The 11,132-nt window shown below is 42.7% G+C and overlaps 2 protein-coding genes across 2 annotated transcripts; one reads left to right on the plus strand and one right to left on the minus strand.

Annotated features, from left to right (window-relative positions):
* Positions 1-341: 341 nt before the first annotated feature.
* Mrp5 (Multidrug resistance protein 5) lies at positions 342-8,696 on the minus strand. Its single transcript, XM_032433871.2, has 11 exons — positions 8,516-8,696; positions 7,610-7,800; positions 7,453-7,538; positions 5,287-5,446; positions 4,816-5,194; positions 4,288-4,716; positions 2,741-3,903; positions 2,080-2,570; positions 1,749-2,014; positions 758-1,687; positions 342-690 (listed from the first exon to the last, which is right to left on the minus strand). The coding sequence occupies exons 2-11, from the start codon at positions 7,684-7,686 to the stop codon at positions 652-654; spliced, it is 4,020 nt and encodes a 1,339-aa protein (XP_032289762.1). The 5' UTR covers positions 7,687-7,800; positions 8,516-8,696; the 3' UTR covers positions 342-651.
* A 771-nt stretch (positions 8,697-9,467) lies between these two features.
* Arc42 (Activator-recruited cofactor subunit 42) lies at positions 9,468-10,962 on the plus strand. The gene is made up of 2 exons (XM_002056484.4): positions 9,468-9,621; positions 9,701-10,962. The coding sequence occupies exons 1-2, from the start codon at positions 9,588-9,590 to the stop codon at positions 10,885-10,887; spliced, it is 1,221 nt and encodes a 406-aa protein (XP_002056520.1). The 5' UTR covers positions 9,468-9,587; the 3' UTR covers positions 10,888-10,962.
* The last annotated feature ends 170 nt before the right edge of the window (positions 10,963-11,132 follow it).

An 11,132-nucleotide genomic window follows, 5' to 3' on the forward strand; every position in this document is an offset into this window, starting at 1 on the left:
TTCTACTAGTAAGTTAACGAACTGAAAAGCCAATGCGAAAATAAAAATTAAGGATTATTTAGAAAATCAAAAAACAACCAAATAAAAACCTAAATTGTTACATTTATTATGTGTACCTGTACATTAATAAATTACTATAAAAACACATTAATACTAGACGTAACAGTTTATAGTAATTTTTTTTTGTTTTTTTTTTTCTTTCATTTTGTCATTGTTATTGTCGATATGGAACACATTTTATACATTTTTCAATGAGACCCTTTTAAGGTACATTTTGCGCGGTTGAGCTAGAATTTTCCTTTTTTCCTTTTTAGTTTTTATCAATTTGATTTACATGCTCAAACCTGAGCTTATTGTCATACATCTCGTACTATAGTTCTATAATCAATTCAACTAACATTTAGTGATATTTGATTTGTACATCTGCGTGTTACCAAAATTCTTTGCTTAACTATAATTGTTTGTTTTTTTTTTCTTGTTTTGTTGTGTGTTTTTGCTTTACTTATTCTTGGGCTACCCTAATAGTTTCTGTTTGGAAGCCTCCGCAAACAGAAAGGTCTTTTGTATGCGCGCATTGGCAGCCGGGTGGTTCGTAATTGGTTCCAGTATCTTAAGTATGTAGTCTTTAAAAGCCTTCGGGACAGCGAAATGTCAAGAATCTTTTTTCGCGCGCAAATTATCCTCATGCGCCTGTCGGGATTAATAATATGTCAGTTATATATAATGCTCATGGCTTATATTCCTTAAGGAGACTCACCTTTTGTGCAACCTTGAGCAGCGCATCGAATGTGGCGTCGCCCGTCTGTTTGACCATGCTGTGGAATACCTTTTTCTCGCTGACGGTGAGCAGCTCGAAGGGCGATGCAAATTCAACGGCACGTCCGGCATCCATAACCAAAACCTTATCCGAGTCCATGACTGTGTGTAGACGATGCGCAATTGTCAGCACTGTGCAATCCTTGAACTTGCTCCTAATCGTGTTCTGTATGAGGGCATCTGTCTGTGGATCCACATTGGCCGTGGCCTCGTCCATGACCAGAATGCGATTCTCGCGCAGAATAGCACGCGCCAGGCACACCAGCTGGCGCTGACCCACGCTAAAGTTGGTGCCACCCTCGGAAATTTTGCTCATCAGTCCGCTGGGCAGGTCGGCTACCACTTTCTTCAGCTTGACCTCCTCCAGTGACTCCCAGAGTTTCGCGTCGGAGTATTCATCAAACGGATCCAGATTGTAACGCATGGTACCGGAGAACAGCACCGGCTCCTGTGGTATAATGGAAATCTTGCTGCGCAAATCGTGCAGGCCCAGTTCATTGGTGTCGCGGCGATCGATTAGAATGGAGCCTTCGTTGTAGGACAGTCGGAACAGTGCATTGATCAGGGAGGATTTGCCGGCGCCAGTGCGTCCAACGATGCCAACCTTTTCGCAGGCATCGATGGCAATGTTCAGGGAACGCAGCACATAATCCGCATCCTTTTCGGGGAAGTAACGCAAGCTCAGATCTTCGAATTTAATTTTACCCTCATCGGGCCAATCCTTGGGTGGCTTCTTGTTCGGCTTGGACTCGAAGTCGCCCTCCGGCTCAAGATCCTCATATTCAACGACACGTTCCACCGAAGTCATGGTGTTCTCCAACTCAGCGGACTGACGCATGCCCCATTGCACCATGCCCGTCATGCCCATAGCCTGTGTATATGAAAGAGATAAGTTAGCAAAGGTTTTCGATGTTCAATATAACGAGTTGTACCTGTGTTATAGCCAAGCCAACGTCGCCGCCATTTTCTGGCGAGAATAGGAAAAAGCTGAGTGTAATTATGGCAATATAAAGCACGCAAACCAAATCCAGCCAGTAGCCAAAGGCACGACTTGTCGCCAGGAACATATAAAAGCCAGAGCTGTGCAAATCTTGGAAATTATCAAACTCCGCAATGAGCTCCTTCTGTGCGCCAAAAGCGCGTATCGTGGCCAGACCATTCAGCGAGGCGCTCAAATGCGAGTAGATGGGCGAGCGAGCTGCAGAAGATCAGATGGAAAAATGAAACCGGGATGATGTAATTAACTCCAAATGCTACACTCACTTATCGCCTCCAATCTCTTGACATCTCTGGACGTGGTCAGGTAGAAGGCGCGCAGCAGATAGAAGATAACGACCAGTATAAACGTGACCAACAGATACCAGACATTCACAATGCACAGCACAACAATGATGCCTAGAATGCAGAGGAATATCTGCATCACATCCATCATGACCGATGGCAAAATCTCATCCACCTGACCCAGATCCTTGGAGAAGCGATTCAAGATGCGACCCGATGGATTTGTATTGAAGAAATGCATCGCCGCACGTGTCACACCCTGGAACATTCTGTTATGCAGCGTCGTGGAGCTCTTGGAGGCCAGATAAAAGAAGAGCACACTGCGCACCAGGGAGAACACAATCACCAAGACGTTAATGGCCGTAAAGTAGTATATATCGATGGGATCGGTATCGCTGTTGATTCTCGGCATAAATGAGCGACGCAGACGTGACATAAAGGTATCGGTATTCGTTTCCCCGTTCTTGTTGACCCTGAGGAAAGTATATATAGAAAATTCAGTTACATTTAAAATTAACATTTTAAGCTCTGTTAGTAAAATGCAGGTAACATAACATACAATGTTAAGATTAACATAACGTATCGGCCAGGCCGTAAGAGCTATGGACCTAAACTTCGCTGATTTCCCCAGATAGTTACTCACCAGTAGGACAGGAACATGTCGCCGCCAGAGCCCAGCACCTGGGCGCCAATGCAGAAGAAAGCAAACACAATGAACAGAAAGTAACCGTTGGCAGCAAAGTATTTCTTATAGAGACCCATGCCAATGCGTCCCTCGGTGCGGTTCTCCTGGGTCTGCATGGGTGACTCCATGACCACAGATTCGGCGCCAGATTCCATGGATGAGACACTGTTCGCGCGACTGCGCTTGCTGATCTGCGATAATTTTCGTTTGTCGGGCGCATCGCCGGCGCTCTCATCTTTCTTGCTGGGATCGGTTAACATTTGGGCAAAGTCCAGACCGCTCTTGCACATGGACTCATAGGTACCCTTGGCACTGATCTTGCCCTTGTCCAGGATGACTATAAGATCGGCCTGCTCCAAGAATTGCAGCTGATGCGTAACCAGAAGTACAATATTATCCCGCAGATAGCCACGCATGCACTGATCGAATAGATGACGGCCCACATGGGTGTCCACAGCGCTGAGCGGGTCATCCAGCAGATAGATATCTGCCTTGCGGTACACGGCACGCGCCAGACTGATGCGTGCCTTCTGGCCACCCGATAAGGAGGCGCCACGCTCGCCCACAATTGTCTTGTCTCCGTACGGCAGCAGCTCAAAATCGCGCTCCAGCGCGCACTTTTTCACCACCTGACGATAGCGGCTCTTGTCCATGGGCAGACCAAACAGTATATTCTGACGAACTGTGCCGGTGAAGAGCCACGGCTCCTGCGATGCATACGACAAGGTGCCGTTCACTTTTACGGTGCCCGATTCGGGCGGCAACTCCCCGAGAATGGTTTGTATTAAACTGGATTTGCCGGCACCGACGGGTCCAATGACAGCCACTAGCTGCCGCGGCTTGAACGTGAGGCTCAGATTGTCAAGCGTGTACTCGGTCGACTTTGAGTCCCACTTGGCCTTCATCTTGCTGATGACCACGCTGCTCTCAGCCTCGCTGGGCCGGCGACTGTTTGGCTTCAGCACACCGGTGACTGTCGCCGCTGGCTCCTCTACCAGGCTGGCAAGCGGTTTATTGCCCAGCTTTTGTTCATTCAGATCGTTCGACTTGTCGCGCACTTTGGTCTCCTCGTGCATCATAAACTTTTGTATGCGGCCTATGGAAACGAGCAGCTCGGCGAACTGGAGAATTTTAGAGAAATTAAATTAAATATAGCTGTACTTTAATAAAAAGCAATAATATATATTATTAAAATTAAGTATTTCAATCTTCAAAAATCTAAAATTGATTTCAAATTGTTTTTTGCCGGGCTTTTCCATAACATTTATATGTTAAGATAAGCAATAGCGATCGACCTACTTATGTTATATCTAATGTTAACTATGAAAACCCCTATCTTAACAGCGCTACTTCAAAATTTGTGCTAACCATTATTTTAACATATATGCTGTTATCTCTGTCTGTTAACGTAAATTTGAAACATATTCGTTAACATTAAGGGACATTTAAAATCTTAAGCGAATAGATTAAAACATCATATATACAAATGTTGTCTGTTTATTTACCTGCGAGATGCCCATGGGAAAGTAGATGGTCATTGTATTGCGCAGAATATTATAGTAGGCGGTAATGGCAAAAGCCTTCTCCGCAGTCAGCAGTTGTCCCAGCAGCACATAGCCCACCAGGCTGACAAACACCGAAATACGCGTCACATACATGATGAAGCTCTGCAGCGTGCCGCGAATATAGTTCACTTTACGTATGGCATTCATCTCCTTGCCGCGCACATAGTTAATCATATTGCTGAATGGTATCTCCCAGGCGTACATTTTGATCACCTGAATGCCCGAAATGATCTCATTCATCATGCGCACACGCTCATCCGTACGCAAGGCCGTTTTCAGACGCAGTGTAGAGGTCTTCTTTCCCAGATAGGCTTGCAGCGGTATGAACAGCAACATTATAGCGACACCAAAGAAAGCCGAGACGCCAATCTGCAGGAAGAGAAATTGAATAAATATTTAATTTTAGGACAATTTGAAACTGATCGAATTAATTAATCAGTCAAAATAATAAAGTTCGTTCGCACTCACCTCTCTGTACATGAGCCAAGTGACCACGGCGATCTCCACCGGGCCCAGCCATAAATAATGGACGTGTATGACAGAGACATCCAGGCGGCCAACATCGTTCGATATAAGATTAACCACCTGGCCGGTCGTTGTGGCGCCCAGCGCTGTGCGACTGAGACGCAACGCCTTGCGATAAATCATGCTGCACATTGCAACGCGCACCTTCATGCCCGTGTGGAACATGCCGAGCATGTAGGGGTGCATAAATATAACATTGAATGCGCTGCACAAGATAACGCCCACGGCATACAGGATGGCTGTGCTCTGGTCATCGCTATTCTGATTGTCCGGGTCCGCATAGAAGGCCACCAGCCCGCCCAAGCACAGAGGCTGTGTCACGCTGCGGCCAAACAGATTACAATAATTGCGATCATAAATAACGAATGGGTGTGTGTGCGTGTGTGTGTGTGTGTGTGTGTGTTGGCAGCTTACCGGAAACCCATCTCGACTATAAACAATACAAAGCCGAGTATGCCAAAGTTCCAGCCAAAGACGCTCATCGTTGCCTTAAACAAGCTGGGCGTTTTCTTCTTTTTGCGCTTCTCCTCCACCTCCTTCTCCCAGGCATCGCTGAGCTTCTTGCCAAGTTTATCTTGAATTTTAAAATATAGACATAATTTTTGTTTAAGCGTGTTCTTCTCATATAACTTTGATTTATGTATGCATTATTTATTTAGTTAAATTATATTGAAATTGTAATTTAATTATATATTGATGTGGAACAAATCGAAACTTTAGGCGAAAGTCAGTTCGAGCCGTGCACCAAATTATTGACAATTTCCGTTTTGTTCGATTTTCAGTTGTGTTTGGTTCAAGGTTTTTTAAGTAGAATTTCAATGCCCTTTTTCTATGCGTAACACTCTTGAATGAAAGCTGATTATCGTGATATAATGGATTGTGTAGACATGACTTTATAGGCGATAAAAATATGACATGCACATGGAATTGAGGGTTTTACGATTCGATTCGATGATTTTTATCGCTTATAAAAAGGCATATCAAGCTTTTAGTTTCTGTTGTCACTGCTTCTGAGCTGTGAGCTATGTGCCGTAAAAACCCCGAGCTGCAATCAGCTGTCCCTTAGCCTTATCAGTTATCAGTTAACAGTGCGGCCCGGCTAATCCCACCTGGTCAGACCTGGCTGCATGCGCCATATACCCGCCCAATAGCCGTTGGCCATAGTCATGGGCACTTCCGCAGTGGTTTTGGCCAATCTTAAGTGGCTTTGAAATGCATATACTAGATAGGTATTTGACAGAAGGTAAGAACGAAAAGGAAAATTAGTTATTTGCCATTGTTTACCTAAATAAATATTTGCTCAAGACGTATGCCCGATTAGATTGTGCGCGAGCCCACTTAATGCCAGTGCTCAGTGTGTCTCTATGGGCTCATATATTCGAAGTAAATAAGCGGCCGATATTTAATTGAATATCTCATATATCATTGGCGGTCAAAAGGGGAAGCTCATTAATTGCGGCAATGCTGCTTGTCAAAGTTATCAAATGGCTATCACCCAACAAAAATTTGGCACTAACGGCCACTGATTTTATATTTTTATTAATGGTACCATAAAAATCAAAGTTCAATATTTTTTTTTTTTTTTTTGCCTTTCGACTCAATTCGGCCGATAAGCGCGTTAAACTGAAAAACTTATAATAGAGTTTTTATTAGCGTCAATTGAATGACAGAAATCTTATCAAAGGATGAGTTAGCATTTGATTTATGAAAAATTGTTTGAGATAATACTCAAACAGATAATGGTTAACGGCAATAGGAAGTGCGGATAGCAGGCATATATAATTATTTCCAAGGGCCTTCGCAATTGTCTGCCAAGGCCCACGAAATTCTAAAAAAAAAAAATAAAATAAAAAAAAAAAAAAAAATAACCCTGCTTATCCATCGGTCTGGCTTCCTGGCACATGGTCTATTCTATCTAATCGTTGGAAACCAAAAAATAAAAATAAAATAAAACTGTACTTTTGAGTGGCTTTCCAGTTGCGTCGTTTCGTTTCTGCCACTTCAAATCACACGTTAAATATGTCTCAACAGTTGATATTTCCATAGATAATACCTAGCCATACAATTTGTCATACTATTCTATATTCTATTTTCATATGGAAAAAAATGCGATGACAATTGTCTGCCATCACGTAAGGAACTCAACTGGTTTGTGTGATAACTATATTATTTAATTGCCCAGAGTCTAGAGTCTTTCCGAAATCGCAACTAATTGTACATTGAACCCTATTGCAAGCGCCTTCTAGAAAACCAGAGCTGGATGTGGTGCAGTTGCCTGTTTCCATGACTCATAGCTCTAGAAACTGTTGTACTTCGATTGTTTATTAATTTAGGTTTATAAAACAATGGAGTTCAGTTTGAGCGATGTCTTGGGTTTATTTATGTGTCCTTTTTTGGTTTTTCTGTATATTGCAAATGGCATATTTGTAGCTGACTTCGGCTCAATTGATATGCAGAGCATAGCTTTGTACTCGATTTGGAATGACGGCTACATTTTTGGCAATTAATCAGAATTTCTTTTTGTGGACAATCCGAAAGATTTCATCAAGATATACTTATAAGCGTGATTCATGCACTTACCGGACTTGTGTTCGTTTAATGCCTTATAGAGATCATTTTCATCTAGAGTCTTTTTGCGTCCCTTGAAAAATGTGGGCATAGTATAGCTGAAAATAATGTGTGTAATAAAAACAAAAATATTAATATTTGTTGCTTAAGATTATTAATAATTGCTTACCAAAACATCAGCGATGACAACGGATTCGCGGTCTCGCGCGGATTCGTCGGCAGCTCATCCACGTTAACGGACTGCATTTTGTTGTGATTTCTGTCAATCCAGTTCGATTTAATAGCTCAATAACTTGTCATTTGTTGTGTGTTGTGTGTGTGTGTGTGTGTGTTGTTTTTATCAGACAACCACAAGCGCCGCTATAATATAGATGATAATGGTGTGTATGTTAATTTAACATGGATTTCAGTTCATCTAATTCGAATATTTCCCTCATTGGGCACACGAAATATTGTTAGCTGATAAGATTTTTGTTATGTTTTTTTTTTTTATGGCCCGGCTGGTCATGATTTCTTAAGTGGTATTCCACAGGCTGTCAACGTCATAATATAACACTTATCTGGACTCTAGGAGGCTGAACCGCGCCTAATTACTAGATATGCGATTATAAAGTCTGGTGCGTAATCATAATCATGGTGAGTTGGCAGAAATAAAGGTATTTCGAATTTGTTTGTATTTTGTAACATTTGCTGAAGGTTAAATTTGTAGAATTTTTCCTTTTGACTTTGCCAGTTATTTGGTGCTAGTCTGGGCACAAATTTAAGGGATCGGACACTTGGGAAGATGAATATCAACATATAACCATTATTGTTTTGGAAGTATAGGAATAAGCTAAAAAAATATATATACTCTCAATTGAGCCCGATTTTTGTTTGTGCTTATTGTAAGGAATATTGTTCACTTGGCGTTCAGTTGCTTAACACTTTAAGCTTTGAGTTCAATTGAATTGTATTTAATTTATAACACCTCTATCAATATTAGGCAAGAGCACCAAATACACTATCTCGCTTATAAAATATATATTTATAGAGGTGACTGCACACGTTACACAAGGACGAAACGCGTTGGACTCACAAAATGGCACTGGAACCGGCTGGCAGCGTCGCGTCCAGATCTGTAACTGGGCTCTTGGCCAGATGTGAGACGCACTTTTATAGCCAGCGATTAATCCAGTAACAAAAGGTTTTATCAGCATTCGACTTCGTATTCGTGATGTGATCGAGGGAGCGCACCTTGATAAGAGTCCGCGAACCGACACATTCTGAATGAAAATGAACGTTAGCTAAATTGTTGATAAAACGTGCAATCAAAATGCAAAATGCTGCAGTTATCAGAGACTTTCCCGACAGAAGCTCAAATTTCAGTTGTGCATTTTTATTGAATTTTCGTAACGAGGCGCCTTTGTAAATAAACAAACATCGTTTTTGGGTTAACAACTGGCAAAGCTTTGCTTGTTTTCTTACCAATAGCTTTATTGTTTAGCAATTAACAGCGTCGCAAATAAAACAGCAAAACATAAATGCAGAAAATTAGATTGAGAAAATGAAAGGTGAAAACAAAACACAAATTTTACTGCAAATCAACTAAGAATTATGGTGCCAATTAATAGTCGTGCAATTCACTTATAAACACTAGTTCTTATTGTCGCTTTTAAATAAATGGTGCGCTATGTGCTTGTTTTTGTAGAATTAAATGTAATTGTGCAATAAAAAAAAACGTTAAACAAGTTTGTGCGAGCTCGAAAATGGGTCTGCTTCTTTCCCGATTCTGAGCGGCGCAGGCGCAGTGTTATCGATAATTTGCTTGTGTAATGCTGTCCTTATGAATTTTGATTTAATTTTTAACGTACGTACATCTTAAATTATGTTTTAAAATAATTTATGCTTGTATTTGCAAATACTATGTTGAGTCCAAGCTATGAACATGTGAAGTAAAATTTCAAAATTAACATTGCGCGCATTTCTATTAACATTAACTTAACAGTGTTCGGCTTATGTTAGATAGCATACAATATCGATAACTGAACTACACTTATCGAACACATTCGCATAAAAAGCGGGTTAATTTCACACACAATAATTGATAATACACCGCTACCAATTAGTTAAATAATTAAGAAACAATTTTAACTTTATAGGTTAGTAAAATGCAGTCCGTTTTAAGCAGAAGTTTTAATATCGGTAAGTTGATCCCGTCCGGACTTTGCCTTGATGATATGCATATACTATGTTAATACGATCAGCCTTAACACCTTATTAGCCCGCCAGACCTTGCATGTGCGGCAAATTGCCTCGCTCTCCGCGTTGTCGGAGACGCACCAGATGCTCCAAAAAACTTGCCGTGACTTTGCGAACTCTGAACTGGCGGGTCAAAATGCGGCCAAATTCGATCGCGAGCACCTTTATCCTGCGAAACAGATCAGGCAAATGGGCGAATTGGGCCTCATGGCGGTGGCTGTGCCCGAGGAGCTAGGCGGAACCGGGTTGGATTATCTGGCCTATGCCATTGCCATGGAGGAGATCTCACGTGGTTGCGCCTCAGCGGGCGTCATTATGTCTGTGAATAATTCACTATATTTGGGCCCCTTGTTGAGCTACGCAAATGCTGCCCAAAAGGCTGCCTATATCACACCGTATACGACGGGCGAGCGTGTGGGCTGCTTTGCGCTGTCCGAGCCGGGCAATGGGTCCGATGCGGGCGCGGCGTCAACTGTTGCCACGGAAAAGGGCGATCATTATGTGCTGAACGGCACCAAGGCGTGGATAACCAATGCATTTGAGGCGGAGGCGGCTGTCGTCTTTGCCACCACCAACAAGCAGCTGAAGCACAAGGGCATCTCCGCATTTATAGTACCCAAGGGTATTAAAGGTTTCTCACTGGGCAAAAAGGAGGACAAGCTGGGTATACGTGGCTCCTCCACCTGTCAGCTCATATTCGAAGACTGCGAAATACCCAAGGAGAGTCTGCTGGGCGAAACGGGCTTTGGCTTTAAGATTGCCATGCAAACGCTGGACGCTGGACGTATTGGCATCGCCAGCCAAGCCCTGGGCATTGCACAGGCCTCACTGGAACTGGCCGTGGACTATGCGCAGAAGCGTCAGGCCTTCGGCAAACCCATTTCCAAGCTGCAAGCCATACAGCAAAAGATTGCCGACATGTCCCTGGCTGTGGAATCAGCCCGTCTGTTGACCTGGCGCGCCGCCTGGCTAAAGGATAACAAGCTGCCCTATACGAAAGAGGCGGCTATGGCCAAATTGGCTGCCTCCGAGGCGGCTACACTGTGCGCCCATCAGTGCATCCAAGTCTTGGGCGGCATGGGCTATGTAACTGATATGGCAGCCGAGCGACATTATCGAGATGCGCGCATAACCGAAATATATGAGGGCACCTCAGAGATTCAACGTCTGGTTGTGGCGGGCTCAATACTCAAGGAGTACGCTAATTAATACTGGCAATTCCTTTTTTTAAAGCTATTTTTATACACAAAGTCTGAATGCAATAAAGTCTCGAGTCGACTAAAATGTTCCCTACTTTTTATATATTTTATATATGTGGGCATGCAGCAAGTGTAGGTTCAGCGCATTTCTTGCTTATCATTATTGAATCTTGCAGCTAGCCTAAATATTGCTTTGATATTGTTAGCAAATTAAAATGCTGAATTCACATGTGTTGTCAATTTTACCAAATACAT

Source organism: Drosophila virilis, chromosome 2 (assembly GCF_030788295.1).
Source record: "Drosophila virilis strain 15010-1051.87 chromosome 2, Dvir_AGI_RSII-ME, whole genome shotgun sequence".
NCBI classification, from domain to species: domain Eukaryota; kingdom Metazoa; phylum Arthropoda; class Insecta; order Diptera; family Drosophilidae; genus Drosophila; species Drosophila virilis.